The sequence below is a fragment of the Microtus pennsylvanicus genome, chromosome 3, assembly GCF_037038515.1.
Source record: "Microtus pennsylvanicus isolate mMicPen1 chromosome 3, mMicPen1.hap1, whole genome shotgun sequence".
Classification (NCBI taxonomy): domain Eukaryota; kingdom Metazoa; phylum Chordata; class Mammalia; order Rodentia; family Cricetidae; genus Microtus; species Microtus pennsylvanicus.
This window is the reverse complement of record NC_134581.1, coordinates 117,699,166-117,719,487: the sequence shown is the minus strand read 5'-3', so window position 1 is coordinate 117,719,487 and position 20,322 is coordinate 117,699,166. Positions and strand designations below refer to the sequence as shown.

At 41.6% G+C, this 20,322-nt stretch overlaps 1 protein-coding gene across 1 annotated transcript in view; it reads right to left on the bottom strand.

Moving 5' to 3' along the window:
- Positions 1–19,999, bottom strand: part of Lrrc69 (leucine rich repeat containing 69) — a 72,539-nt gene extending 52,540 nt beyond the window's left edge. The window contains exons 1-3 of the mRNA XM_075968030.1: positions 19,794–19,999; positions 9,970–10,096; positions 8,690–8,762 (exon numbers count right to left, since the gene is read on the bottom strand). Of these exons, the coding sequence (XP_075824145.1) occupies positions 8,690–8,762; positions 9,970–10,096; positions 19,794–19,976 (383 nt within the window). The 5' untranslated portion in view covers positions 19,977–19,999. The remainder of the gene's footprint in view (positions 1–8,689; positions 8,763–9,969; positions 10,097–19,793) is intronic.
- Positions 20,000–20,322: the final 323 nt, after the last annotated feature.

The window sequence follows — 20,322 nt, the reverse complement described above, 5'->3', positions numbered from 1 at the left end:
TATCTTGGGGTAACTCTGACCAAGGATGTGAAAGATCTATTTGACAAGAACTTTAAGTCTTTGAAGAAAGAAATTGAAGAGGACACCAGAAAATGGAAAGATCTTCCTTGCTCCTGGATTGGGAGGATCAACATAGTAAAAATGGCAATTCTACCAAGAGCAATCTATAGATTCAACGCAATCCCCATCAAAATCCCATCAAAATTCTTCACAGATCTGGAGAAGACAATAATCAACTTTATATGGAAAAACAAAAAACCCAGGATAGCCAAAACAATCTTATACAACAAAGGAGCGTCTGGAGGCATTACCATCCCTGACTTCAAACTCTACTACAGAGCTACAGTATTGAAAACAGCTTGGTATTGGCATAAAAACAGAAAAGTCGACCAATGGAATCGAATAGAAGACCCTGACATTAACCCACAAACCTATGAACACCTGATTTTCGATAAAGGAGCTAAAAGTATACAATGGAAAAAAGAGAGCATCTTCAACAAATTGTGCTGGCAAAACTGGATGTCAACCTGTAGAAGAATGAAAATAGATCCATATCTATCACCGTGCACAAAACTCAAGTCCAAATGGATTAAAGACCTCAATATCAGTCTGAACACAGTGAACCTGATAGAAGAGAAAGTGGGAAGTACTCTACAACACATGGGCACAGGAGACCACTTCTTACGTATAACCCCAGCAGCACAGACATTAAAGACCTCATTGAATAAATGGGACCTCCTGAGACTGAGAAGCTTCTGTAAAGCAAAGGACACTGTCGCTAAGACACAAAGGCAACCCACCAACTGGGAGAAGATCTTCACCAACCCCGCAACTGACAAAGGTCTGATCTCCAAAATATATAAAGAACTCAAGAAACTAGACCGTAAAAGGCTAATCAACCCAATTATAAAATGGGGCATTGAGCTGAACAGAGAATTCTCAACAGAAGAACTTCAAATGGCCAAAAGACACTTAAGGTCATGCTCATCTTCCTTAGCGATCAGTGAAATGCAAATCAAGACAACTTTAAGATACCATCTTACACCGGTCAGAATGGCTAAAATCAAAAACACCAAGGATAGCCTTTGTTGGAGAGGTTGTGGAGAAAGGGGTACACTCATCCATTGCTGGTGAGAATGCAAACTTGTGCAACCACTTTGGAAGGCAGTATGGCGGTTTCTCAGGAAATTCGGGATCAACTTACCCCTGGACCCAGCAATACCACTCTTGGGAATATACCCAAGAGAGTCCTTATCATACAACAAAAGTATATGCTCTACAATGTTCATAGCAGCATTGTTTGTGATAGCCAGAACCTGGAAACAACCTAGATGCCCTTCAATGGAAGAATGGATGAAGAAAGTATGGAATTTATACATATTAGAGTACTACTCAGCAATAAAAAACAAGGTCTTCTTGAATTTTGCATACAAATGGATGGAAATAGAAAACACTATCCTGAGTGAGGTAAGCCAGACCCAAAAAGAGGAACATGGGATGTACTCACTCATATTTGGTTTCTAGCCATAAACCAAGGACATTGAGCTTATAATTAGTGATCCTAGAGAAGCTAAATAAGGAGAACCCAAAGAAAAACATATAGGCATCCTCCTGAATATTAACCTTCAGCAAGCGATGAAAGGAGACAGAGACAGAGACCCAAATTGGAGCACAGGACTGAAATCTCAAGGTCCAAATCAGGAGCAGAAGGAGAGAGAGCACGAGCATGGAACTCAGGACCGCGAGGGGTGCACCCACACACTGAGACAATGGGGATGTTCTATTGGGAACTCACCAAGGCCAGCTGGCCTGGGTCTGGAAAAGCCTGGGATAAAACCGGACTCTCTGAACATAGCGGACAATGAGGACTACTGAGAACTCAAGAACAATGGCAATGGGTTTCTGATCCTACTGCACGCACTGGCTTTGTGGGAGCCTAGGCAGTTTGGATGCTCAACTTACTAGACCTGGATGGAGGTGGGGGTTCCTTGGACTTCCCACAGGACAGGGAACCCTGATTGCTTTTCGGGCTGGGGGAGACTTAATTGGGGGAGGGGGAGGGAAATGGGAGGCGGTGGCGGGGAAGAGACAGAAATCTTTAATAAATAAATAAAAAAAACAGTAAGAACAAGCATGTATCTCTGCTTCATTTCTGACTGTGGATACCATGGAAGCATTTATCTAATTATTCTTTATCAATAAAAAAAAGAATATTGTAAACATAGTAAATAAATAAATTTAAAAAAATGATTTATAATCAGAAAGCTACGTAATATATAGTTTTAACCAAAAGAGAATTCAACCAGATGTGGTAGTGCAAGTCTGTATTCCCAACAACTCAGGAGGCAGAGGCACGTGGACTCTTCTTAGTTTGAGGCTAGCCTGGTCTACATGGTGAATTCCTGGCCAGCCAAGGCTACATTGTCAGCTCAACAACAACTACAAAGTAAAAGAAAAAAGAGAGAAAAAACAGCAACGGGCTTAATGCTTAATTGCTGCAGAAGATGAAAAGATGGGTGGACCACAGATTTGCACTCTTTGTAGGAGACCCTAGGTAGAGACCAAAAGTAAAGGCAAAGACTGTCCCTCGGGTGTAAAGGCATCTAGGAGGAGGGAGATATAGAAAACGTTGGGGGGAAAACAACAAAACTAAATTTTACTTGAAAAATTTCCATAATGAAATGTAATTCACTGTAAGATAATAACCATTAGGTTGTTTTCTATAAAAACATTAGCCACTTCAAGAATAAAACTACATTTTAAAACTTTTCAAGTAATAAATTAGTGAGAGAACATACAAAATCAGCATTTTTTAAATCTATTGTATTTCTATATGTAGCAATAAATAATTGGATGAAAAAGGCTTAATAAATGTCATTTATGATGACATAATAATAAAAAATATATAAAATAAGACATTTAACAAAAGACATGAGAGACCTAACTGCGAACATGTAAAAGGCTGTATTGAAAATAATTATACCATGCTCATGTGAAGAAAAAATATTTATAGTACCAATAGACAGGAGGATTCAAGAAGAAAACTTAATTTTTGTACAGGAGAAATCAATTTTAAAATGTACACAGATAGTTAAAGAATCAAACAGCCAAAAATTCTTACTAAAAAGAATAATATACTAAAAAAAAAGAAACTCACACTACTTGATTCAAATCTGACACAGGGACAATGGCTTGAGTTTGGAAAACTGGCAGTGCTAAGACTTGAAAGCCTGTGTCTGCCTGTCCATAAATGTATAAATGTATTAGATAGATTCTAACGACCAGTGTCTAAGCTATGAAACTGGGGCTGTAGGAGGTCATGTGGGTGGCATCTTCTTAAATGAGATCATCACCTTGATCAAAGAAGCCCCTTCATAACTATTCAATATAGTACTTGAGGTTCTAGAGAGAGCAATAAGACAACAAAAGGAGATCAGGGGGATACAAATTGGAAAAGAAGAAATCAAACTCACTATTTGCTGGTGATATGATAGTTTATGTAAGTGACCCCAAAAAATCTACCAAGGAACTCCTACAACTCATAAACACCTTCAGTAATGTAGCAGGATGCAAGTTTAACTTAGAAGCCAGCACCTTCATGTAGGAGCAGGCCGCAGTTAGAGAATATGTGCACGTGTTTGCAACAACAATGAATGGAAAAGAGGCCAGGAATTTGAGAGAGAATAAGAAGGGGTGTATGGGAAGACTTGAGAGGAAGAAAGGGAAGGGGGGAATGATGTAATTATACTTTAATCACAAAAATAAAACAAAACCAAAAATAGGGAGGAAATTAAGTTGCTGAAGAGTACAGTCAAAGGGGAATAACTAGACATTGAAAAGGAATGAAGAAGAGAGGAGTGGTCTGGATGGGGGCTGGAGAAGGTGGAACCAGGTTGAGGGAGGATGGCAGAAGAGAGTACTGCAAGAGACGACTGGTGTCTGGAGGCATCTCTGGGATGAGTTAAAAGCCTAGTGAAGGGGAAACTCCCAGGAATCGATGAGGGTGATCCTCGCTAACACTCCTGGCAATGCTACAGAGCCTGAGCCAGCCACCTCCTGTAACCAAGCAAGACTTTCAGTGGAGGCTTTGGGACCCCCAACCAAATCATAAGCCCTTTAACCTACAATTTGTCCTGCCTACAAGCTAAGCTGGGGTAAAGATGGCACAGAAATTGTGGAAGTGACCAACTAATGGCTGTCTCAGCTTGAGACCCATATCATGAGAGGGAGCTCACCTCTGTGGGCCAGGACACAGAGGCAAGATACCCCAGAGACCTACGATAGAAACAAACACAACTGGCAAAAGGTAAGTCAATGAAATGATTCCTAATGCTAATCTTCTACTCATAGATTGATTGGTGTCTAGCCCAACTGTCATTAAAAGGCTACACCCAGAAACTGGTAGAAATTGATGCAGAGACCCACAGCCAAACATTAGGTAGAGCTCAGGAATCCTGCTGAAGAGGGAAGACGGATTGGAAGAGCCAGAAGGGTCAAGGACATCACAAGAAAACCCACAGAACCAACTAACCTAAGCTCATAGGGGCTCATAAACACTGAACTAACAGCCAGGGAGCCTGCATGGGACTGACCTAGGCCCTCTGCATTTATGTTACAGTTGTGTAACTTAGTATTTTTGTGAGATGCCTAACAGTGAGAGCAGGGACTGTCTCTGACTCTGTGGCCTGCTTTTGCGACCCTTTCCTTCTGCTGGATTGTCTCATCCAGCCTTAATAGGGGAGGAGGTGCCTTGTCTCACTGCAACTTGATACCATGGCTGGTTGATGTCCATGGGAGGCTTGCCCATTTCTGAAGAGAAAAGAGGAGGAGTAGACGGTGGTGGGAAGGAGAGATGGAGAAAGGACTGGAAGGAGAGGAGGGAGAGGAAACTTTGTTTGGGATATAAAAACAAAAAAAAAAACAAATAAGGAATGAAAATGTATAGATACATCCTACAGCGAAAGACATGGAGCACCTTCCTCATTGTTCAGTTTCGGTCGCTGTTTCAGCTGAGCGCTTTGGCTTTCCTCTGCTATTGTTTTCCCCCAGTAACGTGCTCCGGACTTATTGCAAATGTGTCTGTTGTATGTTTAGGTGATCCAGGAGTCTAACACCCTTCTCCTTTCATGACAGCAAAAAGAGCACTTGGCAAAGTGAACCAGGAGAAGGGCTGCCCTTGCAGCTCCTCCTTGCTCTCCTCCTCCACAGAGTTGACAAAAAAACTTCACGAAGTAGCTTTGATGGGTGAAGCAGGGTGCTGCGCCATGCCCAGAAAGTCTAGTGTGTGGGATGCTGGAGCACAACTGAGCCGCCTGCAGCACAAGCTGCGTCACAAATAAAATTACTGAGGGGCGGGCTGCAGATGGAAGGATCCAAAAATTCTGGGCTGATCAAGTGGGATAAAGTGCACGTTTGCTGGAAAGGTGAGCACAATGAGAACCACAACCAACAAAAACCTTTATGGAATATTTCAGAAAAACTGAGTTCTGACTGGATATTTCAAGATGCTAAGGATGCTAAGATTCTGTTCTTTTCTGAGAAGGAAATGGAGGAGTAGATGTGGGGAAGAAAGGAGGTGGGGGGGACCTAGGAGGATTGGACGGAGGGGAATATATGGTTGTAATACATTGTATTAGAGAAGAATCTATTTCAATAAAAAAATTAAAAAGGAAAAAGTGGCTTTGCTGGGGGGCAAGTGAGAAGGGGGTCTTTGATCCCTTCCCCTCTCCCTCTATCCGTTTCAGAGAGTCTGTGTGCAGGAGGCTTCTGCGGTCTTCTTTGCAGCTGTGCAGTTGTGCAGCCATGCAGCTATGCAGCTGTGCATTGCCACTCACAACAGTAATCTGAACTCTAAGCCCATGGTCTGTGAAGTTGAAGATATCTTAACAAACAAACTCTTCTCTGCCCTCCTGGGTCAATGAACAGAAGCCAGGCATCAGCAGAGTTGACACACCCACTCCCTACCTCCCCTTCACTTAACTAAGCTTATTAACTCATAGCCTTTATTGATGAAGCAGGTGCTTAATTTCCAGACGGGCAAGAAGAGGATGCCACACTACACGGGCCTAATGCTCTTCCAAAATTCATAGAAAAGATAGTCAATCTTTCACCTCTGGGAAGAGTGGGAAAAACATACAATAAAAAGCAACTCATAATAATAATAGCAAAAATCTTATTGAGAAATTAATTTTTTAAACTTTTTCTCATTTTTCTTCTTTAAGATTGTTTTTATTTTTATTTGAGTAGTGTGTGTGTGTGTTTGTGTGTGTGTATGTTGCATGCAAGGGCGCACACATGCATACACTTGGCTGTATGCTTCTGTATCACATGCATTTGGCTACCCATAGAGGCCAGAAGAAGGCAAATCACCTGCTCTGAAGATACAGATTGCTGTGAGCTGCTGCATGTGGGTGCTGGGATAGGAACCCACATCTCTCTAGCTCCCAAGAACTTACTGAATCATACAAAGCCTTTGTAGATACTGTTCAACCACCAAACCTTATAAAGTATATACTATTATCACCTTCCTTGTGAAAATGGAGAGCTCTGAGGTATGGAAAGGCAAAGAGATTCTCCCACGGGATCCAGACAGATAGCTTGGCCGTTAAGACTCACAAACTGCTCTTGCAGGTGATCCAGATTGTGTACCCAGTCAGCATCATCAGGTGGCTCACAGATGCCTGTAACTCCAGCTCCAGAGAATCCCATACCATCTACTGGCTTCCCCAGGCAACACACGTGTCTCAATGCTGGCCTATGGTCTCTAAACATACTACTATACGCATGTGGATACACAATCTAAAAAGAAAATAAAACCTTTTAAATAAAAGGAACTTCTCCAGGATGAGCAAGTGAAATTCTACTTGAAAAGATAGCCAATTAGCTATCTTCAGCCTGCTCAAAACACAGATGGCCTAGAGCTTGCTATAAAAAACACACGGGGCCACAGGCCTGGGATCCACGTCGCTAATGCCTGCAGTGCTTTCATTTCCTTGTACATCACCTCTTGTCCACACACGTCTTTAAGGAGTGCACACCCCACGTCAAACACAGACAGCTTCTCAAACTGCGGTCATAACACCACTGCAAGGGCTCAGAAGTTCAGCTGTTAAAACTTCTCATATTACAGGGGGAGAACGTGAGATCTAGGGCAGTTAACTGACTAGTCCGAGGTCACAAGGCTAGATGTACAAAGATACATCCTGAACCTGAGTCGCCAGATCTCTTCAGCAGGTCTCATTTCTGTTCACTGTATCAACATCAGTACAAACAGCAATCGATGGGTAAGTTAGAACCTTGGAAGAGCAAGCAACTATTGGCATTTTAGTTATTGTGAAGTGTTTCACGATTGTTGATTTCTTTTCAAATCTTATTTATTTATATTTTAGGTAGGAGTGATCTGCATGTATACCTGCATGCCAGAAGAGGGAATCAGATCATATAATAGATAGTTGTGAGCCACCATGTGGGTGCTGGGAATTGAACTCAGATCCTCTGGAAGAGCAGCCAGTGTTCTTAACTCCTGAGCCATCTCTCCATTGCCCGTTCATCTTTTTTTTTTAATTCCACTTAAAGTACTGCCTCCTCTATAAAAGGATTTGGGAAGAAGTATAGACAAGTGAGTTGGAACACAGTAGACTCTGAAGACAGACAGACAGACAAGCCCTGTGCTGAGGTGAGGACTGCTCCCCTTGTCATATTCTCTGAAGCCTCTAGCTGCTCTCTGTAATGTGTATGTTTCTGTACAATATGCAATCAAGATCTCCCAAGTCAACCTGACCAGAGTTCTCTCCATCTGTCAGAGAAACAGCTCAAGAGTAGACACTGCCTCGGAAGGTCAGGGCTTCATCTGAGTCCAGAAACACTAGAATGATGGCCTGTCTGCACAGATGTGCTGGACAAGGGAAAACAACGTTTTGATTGTTGCTCATGATAATAAAATGTGCCAGGTTTTATTTAATGAAAATGACATCATAATTTTAAATCCTTTGCTTTTATACGACTTTTCCTCATCGAACTCAAAATGGTTTATGACAGCCATGAAATAAAATTTAATGTGCCCAACCTGCGTTTGAGCAAGCTCCAAGAACCGAGCTGGTTTATCAATAACATCACCTTAGGCCTCCTATTTTACACCCCAACTTTTACTCTTATGTCACCCACTATTTCTCATTTCTCTCATGTAACTTAAGAATTATTTGCTTAAACTTAGTGAGCAATGGATCTGTGGGTAAAATGCTGAGGACCTGAGTGTGGACCCCCTTCAGTCTGGCATGGTGGCACACGTCTGTAATCCCAGAGCTAGGGGTCAGAGACAGGCAGATTTCTGGTGCTTGCTGCCACACAGTTAAGCATAAAGGATGAGCTCCAAGTTCAGTGAGAAACCCTCTCTCAATAAATAAAGAGGAAAGAGACTGAGGAAGACATCCCAACGTCAGACTGTGGTCTCTACACATACGACCATAACACATGTGTACACACATGCATATGCCATACACACACAAAAGAGAAAGAAAGAGTCTGCAGTGCCTTGATTCACATTTCGGATCTCCCTGTGCTATTTGTAACCACCACCACCCCTACTCCTGACTACTGGGCGCTAGGCCTAAGACCTTCAAAGGAATGGGATGGAGTCTGGGCATGGAGGGGAATGTCATGTTTAACCAAGCTTCACTATAAATAAATTTACCTGCCAACTTCTTGAGGAAGACTCTTAAGTCGGTTGTTGTTTAGATTAAGCAGAACCAACTCTTGCAAGCCATCTGTCAGAAAACAATAGCCATTTTAGCCACTTGGCAAGAAATAAGTTTTCTACACATCTTTGAATTCCTCTTGGATTCTCGCCTTGGTTCCGGTTCTGTTGTTGCTGAAGACAGATACTCTCATAAGCTAGCTAAGGCAAAAAGAGGAAATGGGTCACATCGTTACAGACATAAGCCATGGCATCTGAGGACAAAGAATAGAACCAGGCTCACCACAAACTGGAGCTAAGAGCTAAAAGGCAGAACAATCGGGATGTAGCTCCCTTTCTTCTCAAGTCTCCCTCAGCTGTAACACACACAGCCTGTCTGTCTGTCTGTCTGTCTCTGTCTTGCCACAGCCTTTCTTTCTTTTGAACCAACTTTCTCTATATTCCACTCAAGTATAGTCACCTACACAACTCCTGCCATGTGACAGAGTCAATGGCAAATTCCTCCACTAATCATGATATCCCTAAGCTTCATCACTCAGGGCTACCACTGTGCAATCAGCTCCTAAAAAGGGTTAGCCTTTAAGGATGAAACTACATTTCACAGCCGGGCGGTGGTGGCGCACGCCTTTAATCCCAGCACTCGGGAGGCAGAGGCAGGTGGATCTCTGTGAGTTCGAGACCAGCCTGGTCTACAGAGCTAGTTCCAGGACAGGCTCCAAAGCCACAGAGAAACCCTGTCTCGAAAAACCAAAAAAAAAAAAAAAAGAAACTACATTTCACCTTAATCTCTATTTGAAACAGCAAATAACAGGGCCAGAGATCAGGACGTCTGCTTTCCAACACTCCAACTTGAGAATTATGACAGCCAACTCAAAACATTAAAAATACCAACAGAAAAAAAGCAGTTTATTCATGAACTAGATATCCTATGGGTAAAAAACAAATTAAACCATGTTAGTCTATAACAATCCTAAAAGAAGCTTACAGTTGACTTAGTTGTGGGATTGGCTGAATCTGCTCTGCTCAGTGGGGATATGGTTGTAAAACACAAGGGTTGGGGGAGAGAGCATGGAGGATGGATTTGATGAAATTATATTATATTCATGTATGGACTTTACAAAAAGTGTTGTAAAACAAAAAAGTTTTTTAAACACTGAAAAGTGTTGCTTCAGAAATTCCTTAATTTCTGCACAGTGGAATTCTTTTTTCATTTCTGTATCAAATTATTAAACTCTGGGGGTTAAATACAATGCTATAATGTTTCTTAACTAACTTACCAAAGACGCCAGTAGCAATACTACAAATCCTGTTCCCAAATAAATGAAGTTTCTTCAGGGAGGTAAGGTATTTCATCTCTTCAGGAATTTCTTCGAAAAGGTTGTTTCCCAGATTAAGTGATGTCAACTGTAAACACACAGAGATTTAAAGTATTTGCACAGTATCTCCCACCAAATTGGGAAAGCAGTAAGACTCTGCTGAGATCTATAGAACCTAAGAAAACATAAAGATATTATTTTTATCCAATTCCTTAAGTTAGCACACAAAGTAATTTCATTATGGCATTTTCATTCATGTACGTCATATTAATTAGTTCTTCCTCATCCCCCTTCCCCACATCCCTGCACCTTCCTCTCTCCTCTCACTCTCCTGCTATCTCAATGCTGGCACATCTTCCCTTCCCTTCTAGAAACATGCACTCTTCTACCTTATTCCAACCCCAGCAGCTCCTCCTTACAATTCTCTCTCTCTCTCTCTCTCTCTCTCTCTCTCTCTCTCTCTCTCACACACACACACACACACACACACACACACACACACACTGAAGCCTATATTCTGCAGGTGAAATAAAATGTGGTATGTCATTCATAGGACAACTCATTTCATTTAAATGACCTCTAGTTTCACTTACATCCCTGAAAATGTCGTGATTCCTTGTTTCTTTATGGTTAAATAAAACTGCATTGTGTATGCAACACATTTTCTTTATCCATTCATCCGTTGAGGACACCCAGGGCAGTTCCACTTTTTAAACTATGTTTACTAATGCAGCAGTCTCCGCGCATGTGCAGTTCCTCTGTGCAGTTCCTTCACAGGCCTGGCAGGTGGAGAGCACGCAGTGACAGAGCCGAGACATATGCTACTTATCTTTGCACTTCCTGGAAAACCCTCCATACTCATTTACATCAACGGCTACATTGTTTTATACTCCACCAACACTGAGTCGGTGCTCCTTACTCCCACACCTTTGCCAGCAGTTAGTCTTGTTCTCTTAGTGACAGCCATTCAGGGTGAGATAAGCTGAACTCAAAAAGCAGCCTTCATTTCCATACTTTTTGAAGACTTTCCAAATATCTATATTGATTGGTCATTTGGGCTTGTTCTTTTGAGAGGTGTCTGCTCAGTTCATTAGTCACTCACTGGTTAGATTAGCTGCTTCTGTGCTTCGTTTTACAGTTCTTTATACACGTTAGATGTCATCCTATGTTCGATGGAAGTAGTGAAGGGTTCTTCACAGTAGCTGTCTCTTCACTGATGAGTGATGAATTCCTTAACCGTAATTATCAGCTCCTACGAGGCTTCTGGAGGAGTCAGTTATGTCGTGAAAATAAGAAAACTTTGACTTCTTCCTTTGCTTCTGTTTCTATCTCATTGATTTCTTTCTCTTGTTTCACTGCTCTGTTAATATTCCAAGCACTGGGCCGAGAATGGTGGCCCTTTAATCCCAGCACTTGGGAAGCTGAGGCGTGGATCACTGTGAGTTTGAGGCCAGCCTAGTCTACATAGTGAGTTCCAGGCCAGTGAAATCCTGTGTCAATAATTCATTCCTGAATTTAGAAGAAATTCCATTTCTCTTTTCATAATATCAGGTATAATTTTTTGCCTATAACTCTTTGTTTTTGTTTTTTGTTTTGTTTTTTTTTTTTTTTTTTTTGTTTTTCGAGTCAGGGTTTCTCTGTGGTTTTGGAGCCTGTCCTGGAACTAGCTCTTGTAGACCAGGCTGGTCTCGAACTCACAGAGATCCGCCTGCCTCTGCCTCCCGAGTGCTGGGATTAAAGGTGTGCACCACCACCGCCCGGCTTGCCTATAACTCTTAATATGTTAAGATACGTTCCTTGTAGTCCTGAATTTTTCAGAGCATTTAACATGAAGGATGTTGAATTTTGTCAAAGGCCTTCCCTGCATCTACTGACATGGTCATGTGATTTCTGTGTTTATGTGTTGTGCTGTATTTACTGATTTGAATAATTTTTGAACCAATATTGCATTCCTAGGATAAAACCAACTTGGCCATGGTATATAATCTTTTGAATGTGTTCATGAATACAATGTGCAAAAGTATTATGGAAAATATTATTGCCATATTAGCAAACTTATTTTGAAGGTAGGGTTAAAATATAATAGCAATTTGAGGGAAATGATGTAATACAATTAATCCTATAGAGTGTTAGTTTTATATTACTAATGTAACTCATTGTCACCACATATCTTTGCCTGGACTCTTCCCTGCCTTAGCACCACATTCTCTCCATGTCTCTCTGTGTGTGTGAATTGTGTGTGTGCACGTATGTGCATGTATCTATAGGTGTGTGTGTGTGTGTGTGTATACACGGCTTTGGAAAGTGTGGGTGTATATCTGTACATATATACACATATACACACATATACACATCTATACACACACACACACACAATGCTTTCAAAAATACAGTGTCCCAGAATTCAGGAGGAAGGAAAATAAAAATTCTTCTAAAATGGAAGGTGTGAGTTAAACCGCAGGAGAAGGTTAAATGAAATCCAAGCACAAGAAATAACCCCTGGATTTAGCAACACAAACGTCATTAGTGACTGTGATAGTAGGGGGAGAATTGAGGAAGAAAGTCTGTAGGAGTGGCCTGTGGAGAAAGCAAAAGAGCAAAGACAATGACTAATCAACTTTTGAGACACTTTTGCGATTGCAAGAAACTAGCGCCAATAAGATGGTTCTGGAAAGGCACTTGCTGGAAAGCATGCCAAGCTGAGCTCAGCTTCCAAGACCACAGGGTGGTAGGGGAGAGGACTCCCGCAAGTTGCCTTCTACAATACATGGTGTACTCTGTGTGTGTGTGTGTGTGTGTGTGTGTGTGTGTGTGTGTGTGTGTGTGTGTGTAATAACAAAGAAAAAGAGGACAGGAAGCTAAGAGAGAGCAAGGGGGTAGTTGGTGGGGTTGAAGGGAGGAAAGAGAAAAAATAATTATGACCTCAAAAGTAGATTATTGTTTAAAAAGAAAGGTTTTTTTGTTTTGTTTTTGGAGACATTTCAATTCTGTAGCCCAGAGTGACCTATAAAAATGTAGACTAGGCTGGTCTCAAATTCATTGCAGCTGCTTCAGATGCCCACATCTAGAATTTCATGTGTGCGCCACCATGCCTGCCCAAAAGGATGACAGTAGTTGTTTTTAAATATGTAACCATCTCCTGAATGCCAGGTAGCAACAAACTCTGTCTCCATGAAAATATGCCAAGGTTTGGCATAAATTAGTAAAATTATGTATCAAATTCCAAAGACGAAGTCAAGGGTTGAATTATAGTTGAAAATTAACTCCTTGCCTAGATGTTTCATTAGTTCACTTGTATTTATTTTAGATTTTTACCTACTTGTCACTCTCTTAGAGGCTAGCAGTGACGTCATGAATAAGATAGCCAAGAACGTTGGAAAGCAGGACAGACAACAAGTTAAGAACTGATGTGGGAGTCCCCTCTGCGTGCTGTGATTACCATTAGTGAATAAAGAAACTGCTTTGGACCTATAGCAGGGCGGATCTTAGGTAGGCAAGGAAAGCTAGGCTGAATGCTGGGAGAAAGAAGGGCGGAGTCAGGGAGACACCATGGAGCCACTGCCAGAGATAGATGGAAACTTTGCTGGTAGGCCTCAACCTCGTGGTGAGGCACAGATTAATGGAGATGGGTTAAATTAATATGTAAGAGTTAGCCAATAAGAAGGTAGAGCTGATGGGCCAAGCAGTGATTTAAATAATATGGTTTCTGTGTGATTATTTGAGGTCTAAGCTAGCAGGGTGGCCGTGAAGAACAAGCGGCCTCCTTTCAAAAAAAACTAACTCATCTCTTTTGGTATAAGAAGAACACGGTAATGTAAAGGTGAATCTCTGGGAGTTGGATTAGAATCATTGTGGAGGTCTCTTTGTAAGGGAGTTGTCTGAGGTAAAAAATTGGGGGTTCCTTTTCAAAGCTGATCCTAGCAAGGGTTTCAGTAACACACCAGTTACACATGGTTCCTAAAGAAGCATTTTAGGCAAACAATTTTAAGTTCTTTGGCTTGCATTCCTTCAATAATTCTCTCCAGAAGGAAGTTCTGATCTGGGTCCAAACCCCAAGGGACAGCACTGCCAATTTCATATTTCTTGTTAGGACATTATGAAGAAATGAGTGCATCCAAGAATTAGAACTGTGTAAGCCACCTAGTCTCCCATACACGCAGGTGAGCATCATATACCTTCCTGATGAACACAACATGCAGCAGCGATCCCTGTCATTCATATCTCTCTTCCATCCATCGTTTGTAATTGTGTATTATATTTAATTAATCGGGGGAGGGTGCATACGCCACAGAGTCACTGTGGAAGTCATAGGGGAACTAGCTGGAGCTATTTCTCTCCTTCTACTACATGAATCCCTGAGGCCAAACTTAGGCCATCGACTTCCACAAGTTCCAATTCGTAGATGCACTAACTCCTATATGATGTGCTAACAAGAAATATGAAATTGGCAGTGCTGTCACTTGGGGCTTGGACCCAGGTGGGACTGCAGAGAGGATACCAGCGGAACTTCCTTCTGGAGAGAACTACTGAAGTAAGGCAAGCCGATGCAGCAGGCTTGGTGGCAGGCACCTTCACTCTCTGAACCATCACTGGCCCATCTGTTTTTGTTTTATGATTAAACTCTAGCTCTCTGCACCTCTCACCCAGTTCTGCCCACAGCAACCATAAACAATCGTCTTGTTCCCACTCCTCTTACATAATATTTAAATTTCTGGAGGAATTGTTATTGTTATTCTCTAAATTTGATCCATCTTTCCCTTAACCATTTATTTTCCTTGGGACATAGTTTTCAGACCCTTTGACCACAATGGCCACTTTCTAATCACAGAGAATGCTCCTCTCAGGAAACACAGTGCCTAGGTGACAAAGACAATTAATTCATAACACGAATGATGGGAATGGTAGAACCTCTGGGCAGATGAGTACACTTTCAATAATGTTGTCTAACACGTCACATATTCTCAGCAATGAGGCACATTACTTGTGCATAAACCACCCCCCATAGCCAAGAATAGCAACGGCAAGCCTATGTTAACTCTCAAGCACATAACCCACATCCTGGGCTTGTGCAATGAATTCTTTTCTTAACCCAAATGTAGGAATTTACATTTATCCATGTAAAAGCTCTATCTTTTTCGTTTGGGCTCCTAAGACATCTCCAGTGGATGTCTTAGATCAGATTTTAAAACTTGGTGATACCCATGTCCATCAAAAGCTATGTTTCCGAACACAGAGACCCAGAGGCAGGCATTATGCACAGAGTGACCTTGGAACACTCAGCCTGAAATGGGATGTCTCCATCAAATTTCTCCCCTCAGAGCTCAAGGAACCCCATGAAAGAGGAGATAGAAAGAGTAAGAGACAGAGGACATACCATAAAAAAAAAAAACACCAAAAACCTCTGAACCAGTATGAGCAAGGCTCATATGCACTCACAGAGATTGAGGTAGCGTGTAAAGGGATTGCACAGGTCTGCACCAGGTCCTCTGAGCTTATAGCATGCCTCCCATTCAGTGTTCTATGGGATTCCTGAGTCTGAGAACAAATGTGTCTCTGCTTCTTGACCCTTCTCTTGGACTCTTTGTAATCTAGGGCAAGTCACTCAAATTCCCAAGCCTCTCTTTCTTCTAAAATTGGAGATGATTATGTCCATTATTCATCTTGTGTTGTGTTCAAGGATTACAGATAGTACAGTGAGAGGCTTGGCAAACCAGAGCAATTATTTAACATTAACTATAATTTGTCAGGCTCAGAAAACAATGCATGGTATTAGAAAAGCAGCAGGCGATTAGTAAATATATACATACACGGTGACAGCTCAGTGACTCAGTTTTTAATCTTATTTATTGTCAACAATTTGTAACTCTAACTCATCTTTTCATGAATTTTTGCAGCCACAGTCACTCTTTTATAAGACATTGTGACACTGAGTTTAATTAGGTTAGAAGTATGATTAGATTACAAACATGTGTTCGTTGTCAGTGAAGGTGAGCATCAGGAGTCCTACGTATGAGGGCTCAGCCAGCAGCAGAACTCTCATGTCCAGCTCAACCACGCGCTCCAGGACACAGGCAGTCTTGAGGGTATTTGCACTCCACCATCAGCTTACTTGTGCCAACCCTAACCACAGAGACAGTAACTGGGACACGGTTAATAATAAAGCTGCTCTAGTTTCTCCTAAGGTTTGGCAAACTCACAAGTCACACTGTTCTATAAGTTTTAAAAAGGAAAATATCTGGTTGACACTAAGAGATACTTAAATTATTTTTGAAATGGACTACTTTAGAGCAGTGGTTCTCAACCTTCCTAGTGCTCCAATCCTTTAAAATAATTCTTCCTGTGTGGTGACCCCCAATCATAAAGCTATTTCAATGCTACTACACAACTGTAATTTTGCTACTGTTATGAGTCATAATGTAAATATCTGATATGCAACCCCCAAAGGGCCACTGCTTTAGAGGAACATTCTTGCATGCTTTAATCCTTATAAAGAAGTGGATTCCATCTACTGAATTATACCTAAAATTAAAGAATAAAAGTTGGATTTGGCTAACAGATACAATTTGTTTTTAACAGTGTCACTTGTGCCAGGCAGTGGTGGTGCACACCTTTAATCCCAGCACTTGGGAAGCAGGGGCAGGCGGATCTCTGTGAGTTCAAGGCTAGTCTGGTCTACCAGAGCTAGTTCCAGGACAGATTCTAAAGCTACAGAAAGCTTAAAAACAAACAAAAGAAAAATTGTCAGTTGTAACACTTTAAATACATAATTTTCATGGAACAACCATCCATTAGAGCCAGGTACTGTCTCGACTGACTCGATGGTCTCTATCAAGGATGTATAAACATATTCTCTCTCTCTCTCTCTCTCTCTCTCTCTCTCTCTCTCTCTCTCTCCCCCCCCCCTTTCTCTCTCCCCCCCTTTCTCTCTCGTCTCTCTGCTCTAAGAATGGCATTAGATCTGCTCGTAGGTTTCAAGTCTCTCCTCTCCCCCTCAATCTCTGCCCCGCTGCTTCCTTCCTGCCCTGCCTTCCCTTCCTTTCCCTCCACTCTCCTGTCCCTTCCTTGCTTCTCTCTTCTCTCCTCTCCCTCACTTTCATCTGCCCCTTCTATTAACAACTGTGAGATTGAGCAGTATTTTAAGAGAGCCATATATATATATATATATATATATATATATATATATATATATATATCCATTCCTTGGAAGTTTCCTGCACACTTTGCCTGCTTCTATCACTCCTCTTACAAAGGAGATATAGACTTTTGATAATTTCCTAACCTTGCACCTTTATATAAGAAACATTGCTACTTTATGAACAGGAAAATTACATAAAGCCATTAACCTAAAATACATAGAAAGCACTTAAAGACAGATCATAAGAACCTAGGATCAAGTCAGTTGACTTTAGAACAGTATGGTTTCTTCTTAAATAATACGCACTAAGCTAAGCTGGTTCCCGAGTGAAAGAAATTGAAGAAAGTAACAAAAGTCAAAACATAGTCTCTCCTAAAGAATAAGGCAAATATAAGAGCACTTCAAATGTAGTGACATCTTGTCATGGTCTCTGCTCTGGAGGTTTCTTTCCTGAGGAAGTATGTTTTGTAACATGTGACTTTCTATCAATGTTTTTGTTTTTATTGCGCTATACATTTTTCTCTGCTCCCCTTCCTTCCTCCCCCCTCCCATTCTAACATCTTCAGTGACCCCCATACTCCCAATTTACTCAAGAGAACTAGTGTTTTCATCCTTCCTATTAACATGTGACATTTCAGCTATACAATTACCACTCAAATATGAAGACATAATACAGATATTTGCAGAAATGCGAGGGACCTAAGTATTAATATAATATACTCAGACTAGGATGGCATAGGTGGAGAAGAATGATAACCTGCTGGTGATGCAGGCACATGGCTGTAATTCTAGCAGCCAGGGGTAGCAGCAGAGGCGGAGATAAAAAGGGAGAAAGAATGGTGAAGCGGGGGGGGGGGAGTGAACAGGAAAATATGGGTTACAGAAAACAGTGACTTCACTTCAGGATGACAATAAACGATGTCCTGGACTGACAGCACCCAGCGAAACCAGAGGACAGTCAGCTTTCCTGAAGGAAAATGCCACAGAGAACAGGAAAGGTGAAAATTATATAGCACCACTTTGAAATAAAATGAAGCCATGTTAGCGCAGACGCAAGAATTAAGGGATTAGATATGGAAGCATAAAAATAAAGGGGTCTGATTTTTTAAGTATAAAGAAAAAACCATGTGAAGGACCAAGTGGACAAAAACATACTAACCGATTCTCTCTCAATGACACTCATTAAGGGTGGACATTGTAGAATTCCCTGAGAGGTCGGGGCAATAACTAAACAAGTTGTAAATGCCATAAAGCTTATAAAGGTGGTGAGGCCACCAAAGCCAGGCCAGAGCGGACTGCACATGTCGGCTTACGCAGTGGGGAGCAAGGTGAGGCTGTGTAATCACACAAGTTAACAGGATAACTGCAGAGACTAAGCTTCTCATATACAAGCAATTGGTAGCTGAAGACTAGTAGTCAAAATGGACAACCCAAGAAAAAGAGCAAATTGAAAATAATTATATATGGAAATGAGGACTAGGACTAAAATTGTCACAAAAGATAGTTCAGTATAAGCTTCTAAACAATTGTTTTTTTTTAACAACATAAAACGTTATTTCAGTACAAAGAAGTTCAAGCAGGAAAACAAATCGGTTCATGATTTTTAGTGAAAGCTTGCATTCTTTTGAGCAGAAACTCATGTGTGCCATTAGAAGAGTGTGAGTCCTTGTCTTAGAGCCAAAACTACACCTTCTGAAGCAACTATTAACTAGTACTGCTACTAAATACTACTCCATTTCTCCACAGGGTATTGTTAAGTACTAAATACTCGTCCATTTCTCCACAGGGTATTATTAAGTACTAAATACTCGTCCATTTTTCCACAGGGTATTGTTAAGATCACAAGTGTAATTTATAAAGCGTAGAGGAGGCATGGAGATGATAATTTATACTAACTTTTAATAAGCTGCAATGGTAAGTTGTTGATAGGTTTTTCCAATGTTTATGGCTGTGAAGCCAACAGAAAGAAAACTGCATGGCTTGCCTTCTCTTAACCTCAAGATTTTTAGCAGCTGAAATCAGACATTACCAGGCAGAAATGTTTACAGTAAGCATCTGGGACCCATCCATGTCAGCTGCCTCTCTTTTAGATGGGTATTCTTTATTTTAAATATTAACCAACTTCTAAAGGCTGCTCTGTGGGGAGAGAGATTCCTTTCCTTCCTATTCCTATCAGTCCTGCACTTGAAGTTCCAGCCAGTTCTAGGAAATGAAAGAGTAATTCCCCCCCCCCCCAACATGCTAAATGTGTCCTAATTCCATATGTAAAGACTTCAGGATAGCGTGCCCAGGGGGGTGGGCACAGTCTTGCCTGGAACCTGAAAGCCTTCTTCCAGATGTGAGCCCCAAGGTAGACAGACTACCAGACCCAGCTTCCAACCTCTTTCCAGATGACAGCCTGAAGGAGGATGAGCATAGCAAAGATCTCATTCTGATTCCAGATGTGGGCCAAAGGGCACAGGAGTAAATTGCAACATCTTTCCTAGCACGTGTAATGCCCTAAGCAAGCCCGGCTACCCATGCTCCTCCAACAGCACTCCATACTGCCTCCAGAGAGCTAAGTCTCCGGAGATCAAAGTGCCATGGCTCCGACACTCACGGCTCTCATCTATTTTCCATCATCAACCCCAGCAAGAGCTGAGGTCCTCACCTTGGTCAAGGTTCTTAGCTCTGGGCACACTTTGTGGATGAGATTATTTTGAAGGTTCAGAATCCTCAGACCGGGCAGCTTTTCTAGTGCTGAGGGCATCCTTGTCATCCTCTTCCCGTTCAAAGTGATGATCTTCGTGTTACTGCCGCCCTTCAGTGCTGTTAACAACAACCTCTCAGACATGATTTTTTTGAAGAGGTGACCATGATGGAGGAGAGTTACTTATTATATATCTTTTGAACATCTAATTGCAGAATTGTTGTGTCATAAAAGCAAAACCTCTCCCCATTATGATGAAGGTAGGAGGTAGAAGATGACTTCCTAGGTAGAGAGGAAAACAGACGCAATACTGCAGGCTGGGCCAGAGAGCATACAAGACAGGGCTTGCGTATCTTACATCAGACACATGGAAATTAGCAAATACTGAAACCAGTCAGGAAGCAGGGCCAGCTTAAGGGGTCGTCTTCCACTAGTTTGAGTGACAAACGCCAAACATCCAGAGAGGAAAAAGTATCTTGAGTGAACTGAA